The sequence below is a fragment of the Hyperolius riggenbachi genome, chromosome 9, assembly GCF_040937935.1.
Source record: "Hyperolius riggenbachi isolate aHypRig1 chromosome 9, aHypRig1.pri, whole genome shotgun sequence".
NCBI lineage: Eukaryota > Metazoa > Chordata > Amphibia > Anura > Hyperoliidae > Hyperolius > Hyperolius riggenbachi.
In genome coordinates this window covers 35,813,404-35,829,194 of record NC_090654.1, presented here as the reverse complement: position 1 = coordinate 35,829,194, position 15,791 = coordinate 35,813,404, and the positions used below count along the sequence as shown (strand labels likewise).

Below are 15,791 nucleotides of genomic sequence, written 5' to 3'. Positions count from 1 at the left end.
AAAACCTGCCAATGGCAACTACAGTGTCAGAGGAGCAAGAAGTGGATAGGGAACAGTGTGTTAATGATTACCACTATTCAAAGTATCTATAGAAGTGATTATTATGAGCATAGGACCAATAGAGAGCTAATACTGTGGTTGAGGGAGGGACCTTCGGGGCCCCTCTGGCCCAAGGGCCCCGATGCGGTCGCTACCTCTGCACCCCCTATTGCTACGCCCCTGCCTGCAGTTTGCATAAATCTTACAAGTAGGCTGGATTTCTATCTCTCATTGACCATCTACTAATTTTTGCCACCACTCTGTCAGCTTGCAACTTTCTTTTCAACCAGCCAGACCTGTTGCTCCACAAGTTTCCACTTCTTCCTGGCATTGTTCCAAAGCTACACAACCAAGATGGTCTGTCCTTGCGCAAACATGATTTTTGTACCTACTAAGACATATGAACAGGTTCTTCAGCTCTCCTATGATCACCTACTTGCTGGTCACTTTGGTATCTTCAAGTACCTTGGTTTGTTCCACAGGAATTTTTGGTAGCCAGAGGTGTTCAAATACTAATATCTATGTGGTGGCCTGCAAGGCTGGATTTATACTTTTTTCACCCCTAGGCCAAGTATACTGGGGCTCCCCATCCAAGAGCAGCAGCGCCCCTCCCATTTCACTTGCAGCCCCCTCTTCCATGTGTATCATCCATGTATTGCAGACCCTCTCTTTCATGAACAGCTCCATTGGGTATCAGCTTCCCTTTTCATGTGTTGCTCCCCATTTGCAGCCTCCTCTTTCATATGTAACAGCCTCTATTTCATGTCCAGGCCCCCCCTCAGGCTGCAGGCGCCCAAGGCCCGGGCCTTGGTGGCCTGTGCTCATTTTAGGTCACTCATAACCAACCCTGGGGCTTACCAACTCTGTACAGATCAATAAAAATGAAAAATGCCGGCACTACAAAACTCGGTTCTAGGCCTGAAAGATAAATCGAATTTAAACCAAAATCGCGATCACCAAGATCACAATTTCGGAATCGTCAAAGCAGCAATTATCGCGATCACGTAATTTCCACACAGGGAAGTTTGAAGAAGCAGCTTCAAATTTCCCCAAAGTCCCGGCACATGTGGCCCACAGCGTTGGACATACCTTTAGCATGAGTCCAATGCTGTCCATCCTCTATCGCCGTCAGCCGGCTCTTGTGCTTGGCAAAACTCTGTCATGTGACATACAGGAAGTATTCCGTGCATTAGAGCCTGCAGGAGGCAATGTGGATAGACGGGCATTGCTGGACTCGTGCTGGAAGCTATGTCCAGAACTGATGCAGCTTGGGGGACAGAGGAGGCACAGAGACGGCACAGAGACACAAAGGGGGCAAGAGAGAGACCCAGAGGAGGCATAAAGAGGCAAAGGGGGCACAAAGATACAGGGACAGAGGGGGAACAAACAGGTACAGAAGGGGAACAAAGCTTGATTTGAAGGAAATCGTGAATGGAAATTGCAATTTCAGACAGAAATCGCTCAATTCAATTTTTTCCTAAAATCGTTCAGGCCTACTCTGTTCCCTAATAGGTGTCTATATCCACTGTCTCTGCCTGCTCAGGACAAGGTTGTAGTGTAATGGCAAGTGCATAAGGCATCTGGCACTGCTTCAGCATTTATTGGTACATACACAGACCATACCATACCATAAAGACCATACCCTCAGACCATTACCTTCTCACCTTCAACCTCCTCACGGAACGCACCTCAAAACTACCCGCCCACCCACCTGGTCGATGGCAGCGAGATCTACGCAAGTTCAACCCTAACGTCCTTGCTGACTCCCTCCATGCCCTCTCCTCCACTCTCCCCACCCTAACCTGTCCTAATCTTGCTGCAGCTCAGTATCACCAAACTCTCTCATCAGCCCTAGAGAAAGCTGCTCCACCCATATTCCGCCTCAACCGACCCCCTAACCCCCAGCCGTGGCGCACTACCCATACTCACAACCTCCAGAAGGAAACACGTGCCACTGAATGAAAATGGAGGGAAACTCGACTAAACCAGGATTTCCTACAGTACAAGACTAACCTGCTGCAGTTCCACACTGCCCTTGCTCATGCGAAGCAGGAATACTTTACCAAGCTCATCGGAGCACAAGCTTCCAATCCCCGGTGTCTTTTTGGCACCTTCAACTCCCTGCTTAAACCCACCCCCCACCTTCCGTTTCATCCCTCTCTGCCACAGATTTAGCCACCCACTTCACCAACAAAATAGTCTCCATCCGTCAGGAAATATCCAATCTTCAATTTTCACCTCCCACCCGCTCACAACCAACTCCTCCTCCACCCTATCCTCCCCTCACCTCCTTCACTCCTACTACCATTGAGGAAGTCAACCACCTACTACAGACTTCCCATACCACTACCTCCCCCCTTGACCCTATCCCTTCTGATCTACTTTAGCCTCACTTCATGGATTTGGCCCCAGTCCTCACTACCCTGTTTACCTCTCCCTATCCACAGGCACCTTCCCCTCAGTCTTCAAGCAGGCCACAGTACTGTCCCTGCTCAAGAAACCCTCCCTCGACCCCTCGCTACCCTCCAACTACCGCCCTATCTTACTCCTTCCCCTTGCCTCAAAACTCCTTGAGCGTCTGGTTCACAAACGCCTGACCCAGTACCTCAATGCCCAACTCACTAGTAGACCCACTGCAATCTGGATTTCGGCTTGCAGACTCAACCGAAACTGCTCTCACCAAAGTGGTCAATGACCTTGCCTTAGCTAAAGCTGAAGGTAAATACTCCATTCCCCTCCTCCTTGACCTTTCAACAGCTTTTGATACAGTAGATCATCCCCTACTCCTCCAGTCCATGGGCATTCACAATCTCGCCCTGACCTGGCTTTCATCCTACCTCTCCAACTGCTCCTTCATGACCTCCTTCAATGAGTCCTCGTCCATCCCCAACCACCTCTCAGTGGGAGTCCCTCAAGGCTCGGTCCTTGGCCCCCTACTGTTCTCCCTATACACATCCTCCATTGGCAAGGTTATCTCCTCCATGGGTTTTAACAATCATCTGTATTCAGATGACACCCAAATCTACCTCCGCACCCCTGACATATCCACCACTACCACGGACAAGGTCTCCTCCTGCCTATCTGCCATCTCCTCCTGGATGTCCGCTAGGTTCCTGAAACTAAATCTAGACAAAACGGAATTTATGATCTTCCCACCCCGGTCATCCCTGGACCTCCCAGATGTGCAGATCACTGTTAACCACACTACCATTCGCCCTACCTCTCAAGCCCGCTGTCTGGGTGTCACCCTGGACTCCGCACTCTCCTTCACTCCTCACATCCAAAACCTTACAAAGTCCTGCAACTTCCACCTTCGTAACATCTGTAAGATTCACCCTTTCCTGACCTCTGCCACCACCAAACTCCTCATCCATGCTCTCATAATTTCCCGTCTTGACTACTGCAATGCCCTTCTGTCTGGTCTACCTATGACCCGAATAGCCCCACTGCAGTCCTTCATGAATGCGGCAGCCAGAATTATCCACTCCTCCCATCGCTCCACCAGGGCGGCTCCCCTCTGTGAATCCCTCCACTGGCTTCCTATCCAGTCCAGAATCAGATTCAAAATATTGTGTCTGACCTACAAATCCGTCCACAAAACCTGTCCAACCTACATTTCTGATCTTACTCAGAGATACACACCAAGCCGCTCACTCCGCTCCTCCAATGAACTTCGCCTGACCATCCCCCGCATCATCCAGTCCCATGCACGCCTCCAGGACTTCTCAAGAGTCGCTCCAACACTATGGAACTCCCTACCTCCACCCATTAGGGCAGCCCCCTCCTTCAACACCTTCAAGAAGGCCCTCAAAACTCACCTTTTCACTCTGGCCTACCACCCCTCACAATTGCTCTAAACCCACAGCTGAACTCTGGTCCCCTACCTTTCGTGTCCCTACCTCTCCCTCTAGATTGTAAGCCTTCGGGCAGCGTGATCTGGTTTTTCTTGTATTCCTGTATTGTCATATTGCTGTATGTCACCCCTAAATATTTTCTGTAACCTAAACTAATGTCCAGCGCTGCGTAATATGTTGGCGCTTTATAAATACAATAAATAATAATAGAAATAGGCTGTATACAGTCTGTGAAGGTGCGCATACCTGGCGGATGCCTGGGCAGTGGGTACTAACTTTACCTGTTAGGGTCCTACATTCATCAGGTATGGACACCCTCACAGACTGCATACAACCGAGGTGATTATACATTGTAACCAGACAAGACATAATACTTATATTGCGCTTTCGTCCTGACGGACTCCAATCGTTTCAGCACTCAAAAAGTGCACCATGGGCAGCCAGGATTATTAGGGAGCCTTGCCCAATGACTCCTTACTGTTTTAAGTACAAATTCTTGCTTGACTTATTAACTCTGCTTCCCACTCCTTACATACATACATATAATTCTTTAGACTTTGTCATGGATCTTCTCCCTTGGAAAAATTCAACTCGGTCCTTGCGGTGTTATATCACCTAACTAAAATGGTGCACTTACCTACCATGAAGGGTACCCCATTGGCAGGAGCTAGAGTTTCTAAAAGAAGCAGTTCAGCTTCACAGATGTAGTTTGTGGTTGACAAGTACAATGAATCCACATCAAGATTCTGATAGTGGAACTCAGCAAAAGAAACCTGAATATGCATATCCCTTGAGCAGCACAGTGGCATAGTGGTTAGAATTCTCGACTTGCAGCGCTGGGTCCCTGGTTCGAATCCCAGCCAGGGCACTATCTGCATGGAGTTTGTATGTTCTCTCCGTATCTGTGTGGGATTCTTCAAGGCACTCTGGTTTCCTCCCGCATCCCAAAAACATACAGAAAACTTAATTGGCTTCCCGTAAATTGGCCCTAGACCACGATGCATACACTACATACATAGACATATGACTATGGTAGGGATTACATTGTGAGACCCTCTGAGGGACAGCTGAAGAGAACGTGAGACAAAAGATGTATCAGAATTTATACTAACCTGGGGCTTCCTCCAGCCCCCTTGAGGCTGCTCAGTCCCTCGCAATCTCCCTGGGCTGCACCTGTCCCCCGCTGGTTGGCCCGGTACTCTGGCAGAGTCACGTTTTGTCGCAGCTGTGCACGGGTCCCCTCCGCGCTCCTGTAGCCAGGAGCGTATCGGCCCGTCCAGCAGGGGGACAGGAGTGGCCCAGGGAGACGGAGAGGGACTAAGTAGCCTCAAGGGGGCTGGAGGAAGCCACAGGAAAGTATAAAACCTGAGATGTCTTTTGTCTCAGGTACAATTTAAGCGACAAGACCAAGGCCGGATTTACCATAAGGCACTGTAGGCACGTGCCTACAGGCGCCTGATGATGGAAAGGCAGCTCACTCCCCTCCCCAAGTACCTCCCTCCTTCCCTATGCAGAGTCCTGATGAGAGATTACTTGCCCTGCTCTCAGCATTCCTCTGACGAGATCTCCCTTCAGTCAGTGGCATCTCTAGCTACCTAATACTTGACTTGGGGGCGCCTCTAGCTATTTAATATTGAGGATAGTTCTGGCTACCTAATACTAAGGGGCACCTGTAGCTAACTATGACTGGCAACGAAAGTAAGGGAGAAGTGACAACTGGGCCAGCCAGCACACTTGGGGTGCAGTTTGGTGTGGGTTCATGGAGGGCTAAGTCTAAAGCTACATACACATGAGGCATGGATGTCTGCAGTTGCATGGAGACAAGCAACCGTTGAAAGTCTCCAGCAACGACAGTTGTATACAAGCAACAATTGTATACACGTGGCAACAACCTGACTGCAACATAGCGGAAACTGTTGCTCAGCAACTTCTGTCGCAGGTTCAATGAACTGTCGGACTCACAAGAGTTGCTAGAGACTAGCATACACACGACTGCACCGACTTGAGACTAGGGACGGTTGCTGCAACAGCTGTTGCCGGGGATTGAACAAGTCAATCGCCTGGAGACAGCTCTGATTAGCAACAGTTGCTTGCGCGCGCCTCATACACATGGAGGACCTGTTGCCACAACATGCGCGCGCCATGTGTTTCCAGCAACAGTTGTAGCCCGTGTGTATGGGCCTTAAAGAGAACCTGTACTGAGTAAAAATATTTAAAATAAACACATGAGGTAACTTCAAATGAACATTACATAGTTACCTTGTCATCAGTTCCTCTCAGAAGCTCACCATTTTCTTCTTACAGTGATTCCTTCCAGTTCTGACAACATTTTGTCAGATCTGAAATATATCAGTTGCTGTCAGTAAAATATCAGTTGCTGTCAGTTATAGCTGAGAGGAAAATTGTTGTACCTGGTAATGTCCATGTTTCCCTATGGCTCAAGTGGGCGATGTTACAGTTTAACTGTGTGCTGACCAGAAAGCGGTTATGGGTAATGGCCATTTTCAAAATGGAGGACAGAGAATTCCCTTGATCACAGTGAACAAACAGGACGCGGGACAGGAGAAAGACACTGAGGAGTAGACTACATGGAAGGTAAGTATGACTTGTTTATGGTTATTTTGACTTTTCATTTTCAGTTCAGGTTTTCTTTAAGGTGCCAGGACATCTGTGCCTATAGGCTCCTGGGAGGTAAATCCGGGTCTGGACAAGACAATATGCAGCGCTGCGGAAGATGTTGGCGCTATATAAATACTAAATAATGATAATAATAATATCTTATCTTCAGGCTTCCACCCACAATTCAATGGCCAAACCGAAAAAAACATGAGCCAGACCCTGGAACAGTGCTCCTGTTGTTTCTCTGGATAATTGGGCTTTCCTATTACCCACTATTGAGTTGGCACACAACAATTCCATTCACTCCTCCACTAACTAAACTCCTTTCAGTGCCAGTTCTGGATTACATTCTTTAGTCTTACCTAACGTAAAGCATACCTGAACGGACGTTACATAATGAGATTAACATGAGTACACATTATATAAGTTCTACTAATAATTTGTCTGAGGTTCCTTTCTAAAAAGTAATGCTCTTATCTATGCAAAGGAGGCAGTGGCACAGCAGTCCTATTCAGCCCAAGCTCTCCTGAAAAGTAAACAGAAGTAAAAAAAATTGTATTTAGCTTAAAGGGACTCCGAGCTCAGCAAAAAAAGTAAAGTTGTACTCACCAGGGTCTTTCTCCAGCCCAGTGCTGGTCGGGAGGTCCCACGCCGGCATCCTGGCTCCTCTCCTTCACCCCGCTCCGGTATGGCTGACAGGCCGCAGCCCGGGCGACACTCGGTGGAGTGTCGGGCTGCAGCTTCCGCGTATGACGCGGATTACGTCACACGCCGGCCGCCTCGCGTCATCACGGCGGCCGGCGTGAAAGTACTGCGCATGCGCGCTTTAATCGCGCATGCGCAGTACTTTCACGCCGGCCGCCGTGATGACGCGAGGCGGCCGGCGTGTGACGTAATCCGCGTCATACGCGGAAGCTGCAGCCCGACACTCCACCGAGTGTCGCCCGGGCTGCGGCCTGTCAGCCATACCGGAGCGGGGTGAAGGAGAGGAGCCAGGACGCCGGCGTGGGACCTCCCGACCAGCACTGGGCTGGAGAAAGACCCTGGTGAGTACAATTTTACTTTTTTTGCTGAGCTCGGAGTCCCTTTAAGAAACACTGCTAATAACAAAACAGGTCTGTAAGTTTCTGTTTTGCGGCTTAATTAAGTAGATTTCACATCACACCATCATGGCTGCTGTTTGGAATTGTCAGAAAGTCAGCCCTTAAAGGACAACTGTAACCCTATAAAACAAAAAAAGTTAGCTACTCACCGAAGAGAAGGGAAGGCTCTTGATCTCTTAAATCATTCCCATTCCTCTCTGTATCCCCTCGTTCTACTGTTGGCCCCCTGTTCATATCTCCCACCGGTAGCGTCTTCAGAGCTCCTCGGAAGTATTTGGGTCTCCGAGGACTATCTAAGATGAGAAGCTCCGTATTGCACACACATGAGTCCATGCTTGTGTGTGTGCAGTACAGAGCCGCTCATCTTCGGAAGTACTTGGAGGCCTGAGTACTTCAGTGGACTTCCAAGGAGACCCGAAGACCTCTTCCACATTAAAGTCAGAGACTGGAATGGGGGGATATAGAGAGGAACAGGAAGGCGCTAAGGGATCCAGAGCTTTCCTTCCTCTTAGGTGAGTATACAACTTTTTTTTTCATAAGGTTACAGTTGTCCTTTAAATAGAGAAAAAAATATGAGACTCAGTTCTTTGTTGCTAATGTTCTATTTACCATTAGTACTACACATGCTGTACAATTAATTATTTAATTAGTATATTTTCAGTTCAGGTTTGGTTTAAATCAAGGACCTGCAATGCCCAATGTAGAGTCCAGGATTAACTTTCTTATGGACAGTTATGAACCATTTCAAAAGGCCCATATGCAATAAAATAATAATATGCCCGTATCCATATAAAATAACTTTTAATCATTTTACAGCTGAAAAGGTACCTAAATGTTGGCAAAAAAAAGTAGTATTTTAGGTGTTTTATGGCTTGCTGGTGGTTTAAAAGGCATTTTATCACAAGGTGTGAAAATATCACCTAGGTCCTGGGAGAAAACTCAGAAGAGAAAGTGAATTGTATATGGACCCATGTGTCACAAGCTAAGCCCAAATTAGAAATCAACAAAAAAAAGGTGACAAAATCTAGATTTTTCAACATGGACATACGAATAATCTTGGGCTTCTATGTCCTTCAAAGAAATTTGGTTATAAGTGGGTTGGGGTCTTTCCTATCACAAAAAAATTAAATGGCTTTTCAGCTCAAACTTCCTGATTCAGTGGGCCAGATTTATCAAAGCATTACTGACAGTTTTTTCTTCCTAAACAGTTCTAACCAGCAGGGAAACTGTTCTGTATGATAATAAGAAACTTCTCAAATCCTACGTAATAGCGGCAGCTTAGCGTGGATTTCTAGAGCTGCACTACAGTTAAGAAAAGTGCAAATCCATCCCTAACCTGCTGCAGATAAAGAAGTGCTTATTAGCAGTTCTACAGATAGAGCAGCAGTGCAAGCTAGACATGATTTGTGAAGTGCCCCCCCCCCCCCTGCTGCCTTTTGTCCTGTGAAGCTGTTCTATGCTTTACCCTTCCAGTGCTGGACATTAATGCAATACAACAGATGTATTGGTTACCTCAGCAACAGTAATTTCCCTCACACACTGCACTGTCTGAGAGACATTCCTAACTCCTCCTATTCCTAACAGTTTAAGAAGGAATCTGCACTATTTAAGGGGCACTACATCAAAAAACTGTAAAATTTAAAATATGTGCAAACATATACAAATAAGTACCTTTTTCCAGAGTAAAATGAGCAATAAATTACTTTTCTCCTATGTTGCTGTCACTTACAGTAGGTAGTAAAAATCTGACAGAAGTGACAGGTTTTGGACTAGTTCATCTCTTTATAGGGGATTCTCAGGGATATATTTATTTTTAAAAGCACTTAGTGAATGGCAGTTGCTTTGTCCAACTGCCAAAAAAACTGTGTAAGGAGCAGGGAAGCTGGTCAGCATCATTGTTTAAATCCTTTTTTCAGGAATATCTTTATAAAGAATAAAAGCCTTGCTAAGAATCCCCTATGAAGAGAAGGACCAGTCCAAAACCTGTCACTTCTGTCAAATTTCTACTAACTACTGTTAGCGACAGCATTATATGAGAAAAGTAATTTAAGGATCATTTTACTCTGGAAAAAATGTACGTCTTATTTGTATATGTTTGCACATATTTTACATTTTACAGTTTTTCACGGATTTCTAAAAACCTATCAATATTTTGTCTCAGGCACTCATGATAAATGTCCCCCTCTGTATCCATCCTGTACATCATGTCTCACGTTTTAAGAAATGTATTTTCTCTTTTAGTTGGTTTGTACACCGATTCCACCCTCTCCTATCATCGTATCAATTTGGTCCAGATTATGTGCTTTTATGGGAGACCGAAAATTTTTAGTAGATGGGGTAATGAAACTTTGCCCTCAATTTCCTCATGGTCTAAAATAGTGATCCTCAAACTAAGGCCCACGGGCCGAATGCGGCCCCCTGAAGCTTTTTTACCGGCCCCCCACACTCAAAATGTATTACTTATAGATGCAGACCACTGCATCTTTAAAAATTGGCATCCCACATATAGAATAGCAGTGCTGACGCCACCCTTTCACATGGAAGCCAGAAAGAAGTCATTCACTGGCTTCCAATGATTCACTGTTGTCCACTTGGGCAGCAGGTCACCTGGGTATGCTTCTTTGTCTGGCCCGCAAAGACTTCTTTGGATTGCGCTGCAGGCTTTTGCAGGCCATTTGGTGAGATTATGGCTCACATATGACTTGCTATGTTAGGGTCACAATATCTGCACTTGATTAGTTGGGGGGCATACTATCTGCATGTTAAAATGATCTGGTTAAATGGGAGACATTAGGGCTAAACATGTTAATAGGAGCTTTCTACAATACCTAGGTACAATGTAATTTTTTCTACATCATTTTAGGTATACTCCGGCCCCCCAGCAGTCTGAAGTATGTTGACCCGGCCCTTGACCGAAAAAGTTTGGGGACCCTTGGTCTAAAACGTTAAATAAAGCAATGGTATGGTATAAATTAACCTATATTAAGCGTGGTGGTTTAGATAAATTTCGATTGACAAGGCAACAATGGATCGACTATGTTGATACACATAGTGGTTTGGAACTACCTTAGGCCTCTTGCACACTGCAAGCAACTCAGATTCAGATTCCGCTTTTTAATCAGTTTTTACCTCCGATTCAGATTTGCAGTGTGCAAGGAGCAAACTGCAAATCTGAATCGGAAGTAAAAACAGATTAAAAAGCGGAATCTGAATCTGAATTGCTTGCAGTGTGCAAGAGGCCTTATAGAGGTTGTTCTCATTACTTTCTATTTGAATATGCTCGTTCATTTCTGATTAGCTGTTTGTTGGACGCACTGAACCTTTAGGGGGGTGGGGGGCGATTGGGAGTTTGGTGGGCTGCTAGGTCTATTTGTTTGTTTTGTACTATTTATGTTTACTAAAAATTCAATAAAATTTTGCATAAAAAAAAAATACATTTATTTCAGTTTCCCTGCCTAGATGTTACGCTGAACCTACTTCTCCTCCTGTCTATCCTGACTTACACGATTGAGAAATTCGAGGTGGGAAAATTCTGGATAGAAGAAGAAAAGCACAGATTCTTCAATATACAATAAAGAGGAGGGGCTTCAGCCTAAGAATTCCTGGCAGCTCCGAAATATTCCTGCTCCTAGAATAATAAATAATTTTCATACCACAAATCTGGAACAATTTACTTTGGAGGGTATCTTGGGGTTGCCTGTATGATAAACATTTTCGGATAAGCATATTCAAAAAATCACATAGTAAATTAGTCCAAAAATTGCTTCAAGCTTTATTAAATGTACTAGCTGATGGCCCGCTTTTTTTACTCAGTTACCGTTTATTAGCTTTGCGGTCTTTGGCATCAATAATTTGCACTGAAATGAAACAAATCTGATTGGCTGTGTGTGGCTTCACTCCCTTTTCTGAATTTGAACCCCAATGACCAACTGTACCAGGTTTGAGGCTTGTACCATTAACCAGGGCTGTGGAGTCGGAGTTGGAGCAATTTAGGGTACCCAGAGTTGGAGTCGGTGATTTCATATACTGAGGAGTCGGATGATTTTGTACAAAATCCACAGACCTGGTAAGTATTAGACTAAGGAGTCGGAGTCATTTTGGGTGCCCGGAAATTGATATTTCATAAACTGAGGAGTCAGAGTTGAAGTCAGAAGATTTTTGTACCGACTCTACAGCCCTGCCATTAACAGTGCAAGAAGGGCAGCAATGAAATATTCCCCTTGAAAATCAATAGGTGAATTTTGGCTTTTGTAGGCTCTGCCCACTTTTTTCATTAATCCCATTCACCCAGTGACCAACTGTGCAAAGTTTAAGGCCCATACCCACCTTGCAATTTTCCACTGATTTTCCTGACGACCAGCAATTTTTTTTCGCGACATGGGTACAGGTGCACGATCACGCGAATGTTGCTTAGCATCGCGTGGCAATAACGACCATCACGGCAGATTGAATCAATAAGATCCCCAACAACTCCCGCGCAAAGTACCGAGATCGATTGAAGTATCGTTTGCCCCGTCGTGTAACGTCTTGTGACGTCATGCATACCTGCCAACTGGAAGATGGATTGGGGACCACTCGTCGTCAGGGAGACGTCGCTGGATCCATCTTCCTGCATCGCTAGGAGGGTATGAAGCTATGTGTATGCGCACTAACAATGTGTCACTCACGACTTGGGTTCCCATTGTTCATCATTCGTTTTGACGTGTGTGCAAACTTTCAGGCCTTGTTCACATTGCGTTCCGCTCGCGTGTCCGTCTGCGTTGGGCTGTTTTTTAGGCGTCTTTTTTTTCCCCCGATTCCCGGCACTTGGGTGGGCGAATTATTTTTTTGCTTAGCGGTTTTCTAAGTGTTTTTTTCCGAGCGGTTTTGTAATTCACTCTGACCCAGAAAATAGTAAATACAATGTATTTATTCTTATAAAATGGGAAAGCAAACACAAATCGATTTTGTGAGCGTTTTGTATTTCTCCTATACTGTCCATTGATTTGGAATCGCCTCAAAATTGGTCCACGCACCGCTGTACTAAACGGACAGCGCACGATCCGTGATATGAACCGTCTCATAGACATTCATCATTGCACAAGCGTTTGGTGAGCGATTTCAAATCTCGCCCGCGTGTAAAAAAAAACAACCCGAAAACGCCTACAGTGTGAATGAGCCCTCACTGCTGAAATTCTGCAGTATAAAACAAGAACATGAATGACCTCAGCCTACAGCTTATTACTACAAGTCTGAGTAACAACAAATTGTAGGGACATTCCTTTGCCCGTCCTGCCAGGTAGAAGGCGAGTCTCCACATTCTCCACGTGCAGGAGGCACCAGCGGCTTCCGCGTCATGTGCTTGGAGCGTGCTGACGGTACATGTTGGGCGTGTCCTCTGTGGACGCCACTTCGCGTCATACTTTCTCCGCCCCCTTCAGAAAGAGCTCAATGCGCATGCGCCGTTTCCTAAGGCCGCGACCGAGCCGGAGCCAGGGATATCTCCCAGTATTCACTGCGGCGGCAACGAGCAAACGGTTTGAGGGATCCGGAGGAGTCAACCCAGAGCATCCTTTCCCCACCTCGTGGGGCTCCCGCAGCACTCCCCCTAGTGACATCCCATAGAAGCCTTCCGTGAAGACCCGCCGAGGCCCTGGAGCCAGAGTGACCCCCTCCCTACTCCGGGGGCCAGAGGCTCCATTGACTGAAAGCCATATTGGGGCTCCTAGAGGAGACTTATAGGGGCCCCAGAGCTCTCCAACCACAACGAGAACCCCCAAAACCCCCATTCACTGTGGGTGACCAAGGAGTCCCTTTGCTGTTGTGGGCACCACAACAGGGGCTATAGAGTTCCACAGATGTGAGGATTGGGGGAACACTATAAAGTAACTTACCCCACCTCCAATCCACAGTGACAGAAAGGATCAAAGCGCTCTCACATCTGGAAGAGGATACCGACACCCCCTAAAATAACTGGAAACCAACAATACTGACACCCCACAATATTCTCTGAAGTGGACCTCATCACATTAGTTCTGTCACTCCCAGGTTACCTGATAGAGGACTTCAGCACCAACATCCCCCAATATATCCAGAAGAGGATCTCAATACCATCCACTCCCCCAATATAGCTAAAAGAGCACCTCAGTACCGACATCACCAATACACCTGGAAAAGGACTCCATCGGCACCAACACCCCCATTCACCTGAAAAAGACCTTATTACTATCATCTCCAATATACCTCTAGGGGGATATTGTAAACAAGATTTTAACGCACCCGGTATATCTAGGAAAGAACCCCAAACATCCCTGCACCAGCACCCTTTTAATCCGAACAGGACACCGACACCCTCATCCTACCTGGAAGAGAACCCCAACACTCCCATCCTAGCACTTTTATTGTACTCCTAAGAAGGTTCTGTCATACCAGCAATCTTGTACACAGAGAATATCAACACACCATCATAACTGGACCAGCCATCCAAGCAGGACAGTGCTAACCACTTCATGAGACTTGGAATTTAGCGCTACTCGTCGGCCAGTCTTCGCAGAGAGTGACACTGCCAGCATGGCATCTGCTGCCTCTGAATCCATGGGGGGCTCAAGTCCAGGTAATAGAACACACTTCCCCTAATTGGGTATTCACAGTTCATTGTGTCATTTACTCCCCACCCTTGCTGAAGTTTCATCAAGGCAAAAAGAGAGGTCTCTTTTAATCAGTGAGACTCTCAATAAGGAAGACACATAGGGCCTCTATTTAGTTTGTTTACTCCTTGGACTGACATGATCAGCGTCACGCTCGGATCTCCCTATACTAATCCGTGCTAATTATATATTATGCAGTCACCTGGAATGTGGTGACTAGCCAGCAGACAGACGGACCAGACTGACAAAGCAGCACTGTGGTCACCTGACGCTGGTGAACTACAACTCCTAGATTAGCATTAGAACCACCTATCACTTGGTAACTGCAAGTTCCAACAGGGCAGTGGTTATTCTTGGGCTCACCTGTCATTGGGTAAGCATGTCTCCTGGTAAGACTCGCTTGCATTAGGCAATAATGGGTTCACTAATTACTAAAGAACTACAGGTCACGGCATACCGCACTAGGATGGAGTATTTCTGGAATCACCTGTAACCAGGGAATTGCTCAAGGCTGCTGCTCTGCTTTGCTCAGCATTAGTAAACAAGACGTATGGGGTTTTGGTGGAGCTTTAGTTTTTCAGGTTCTAGTTTTGTAGTAAAAAACAAGCATTGTTGTGGAGGGGCTTCCATTTAAAGAGAAACCTCTACGCTAGTCTGGGGGACCCAGCAAGAAAACAGTTCTCCAATTACAGCACCCTCTACAGCACTAAGCGTTGTGATTGGTTGAATAGTGTGGGCGAAGTTTACGACAACCTATCTGAAACCTAGGAGTTTGAGAGCGTGCTGTTCACCCAATCAGATTTCCTTATGATGTTTCCTACTGGGTCCCCTGAACTAGACTAGGGCTGAAAACTCTATCTGTGAATTCATGTCATTATGTTTTACTTTTGTGGAGGAAAGTATTTTCCTCTCCACAGACTATTCTGTCTGCTTCTGCAACTGAGTTATGGGGGGGGGGGGGGTTGATCATGTTGCAGTTAGAAGAACTACAAGTTCCAGCATGACACAAGATGAGCCCAGGGATTACCTGACAGCCCCAGTATGGCAGCAGGATGAAATAGTCCTGCGGCTCGCCTACCATTTGAAAACTGTAAAGTACCACCAGAGCTGTTACACACTATTAGCTAAATATAGGAGAATGTGCTGGTATTTGTAGTTCTGCAGCTTCAGGGAACAGAATTTTGCTGTCAGCCAGTGTTGCTTTTAAGGCCTCCGTCTAAGCATAAGACCCTTTTTTGTGCAGTCATATCATGCCGTCTGAGGGGAAGGTAGTTCTCACTGCACCCACTTCTTGTTTTCTGTCTGTTTTCATATCTGTAAATGAGCTTCAGGTGGTCTGGCTGCAGCTAATGAGGAAGTATTTGTCTCGGCATACACCGCTGGGTGGGGAAATGTTCAGACCTGTAGTTCTCATCAGCTGTAGGAAGGCTTCAGAGCCAAGAGACTGTTGGGTGTGTGACTCAGCAGAGGGCTGCTGGTGAAAGGGCTTGTTAGCTGGCCCCCGTAGCACATCGCTGTGGGCTCAGAGGTGCTCACAGAGGGGAATAAAT

General features: G+C 46.3%; 1 protein-coding gene across 5 annotated transcripts in view; it reads left to right on the top strand.

Annotated features, from left to right (window-relative positions):
- The first annotated feature begins 13,035 nt into the window (after nucleotides 1-13,035).
- The window catches only part of PIP5K1A (phosphatidylinositol-4-phosphate 5-kinase type 1 alpha), a 57,281-nt gene continuing 54,525 nt past the window's right edge, over nucleotides 13,036-15,791 (top strand). For all 5 annotated transcript variants that reach the window (XM_068252487.1, XM_068252486.1, XM_068252489.1 and 2 more), the window contains exon 1: nucleotides 13,036-14,207. In XM_068252487.1, the coding sequence (XP_068108588.1) occupies nucleotides 14,165-14,207 (43 nt within the window). In that variant the 5' untranslated portion in view covers nucleotides 13,036-14,164. The remainder of the gene's footprint in view (nucleotides 14,208-15,791) is intronic.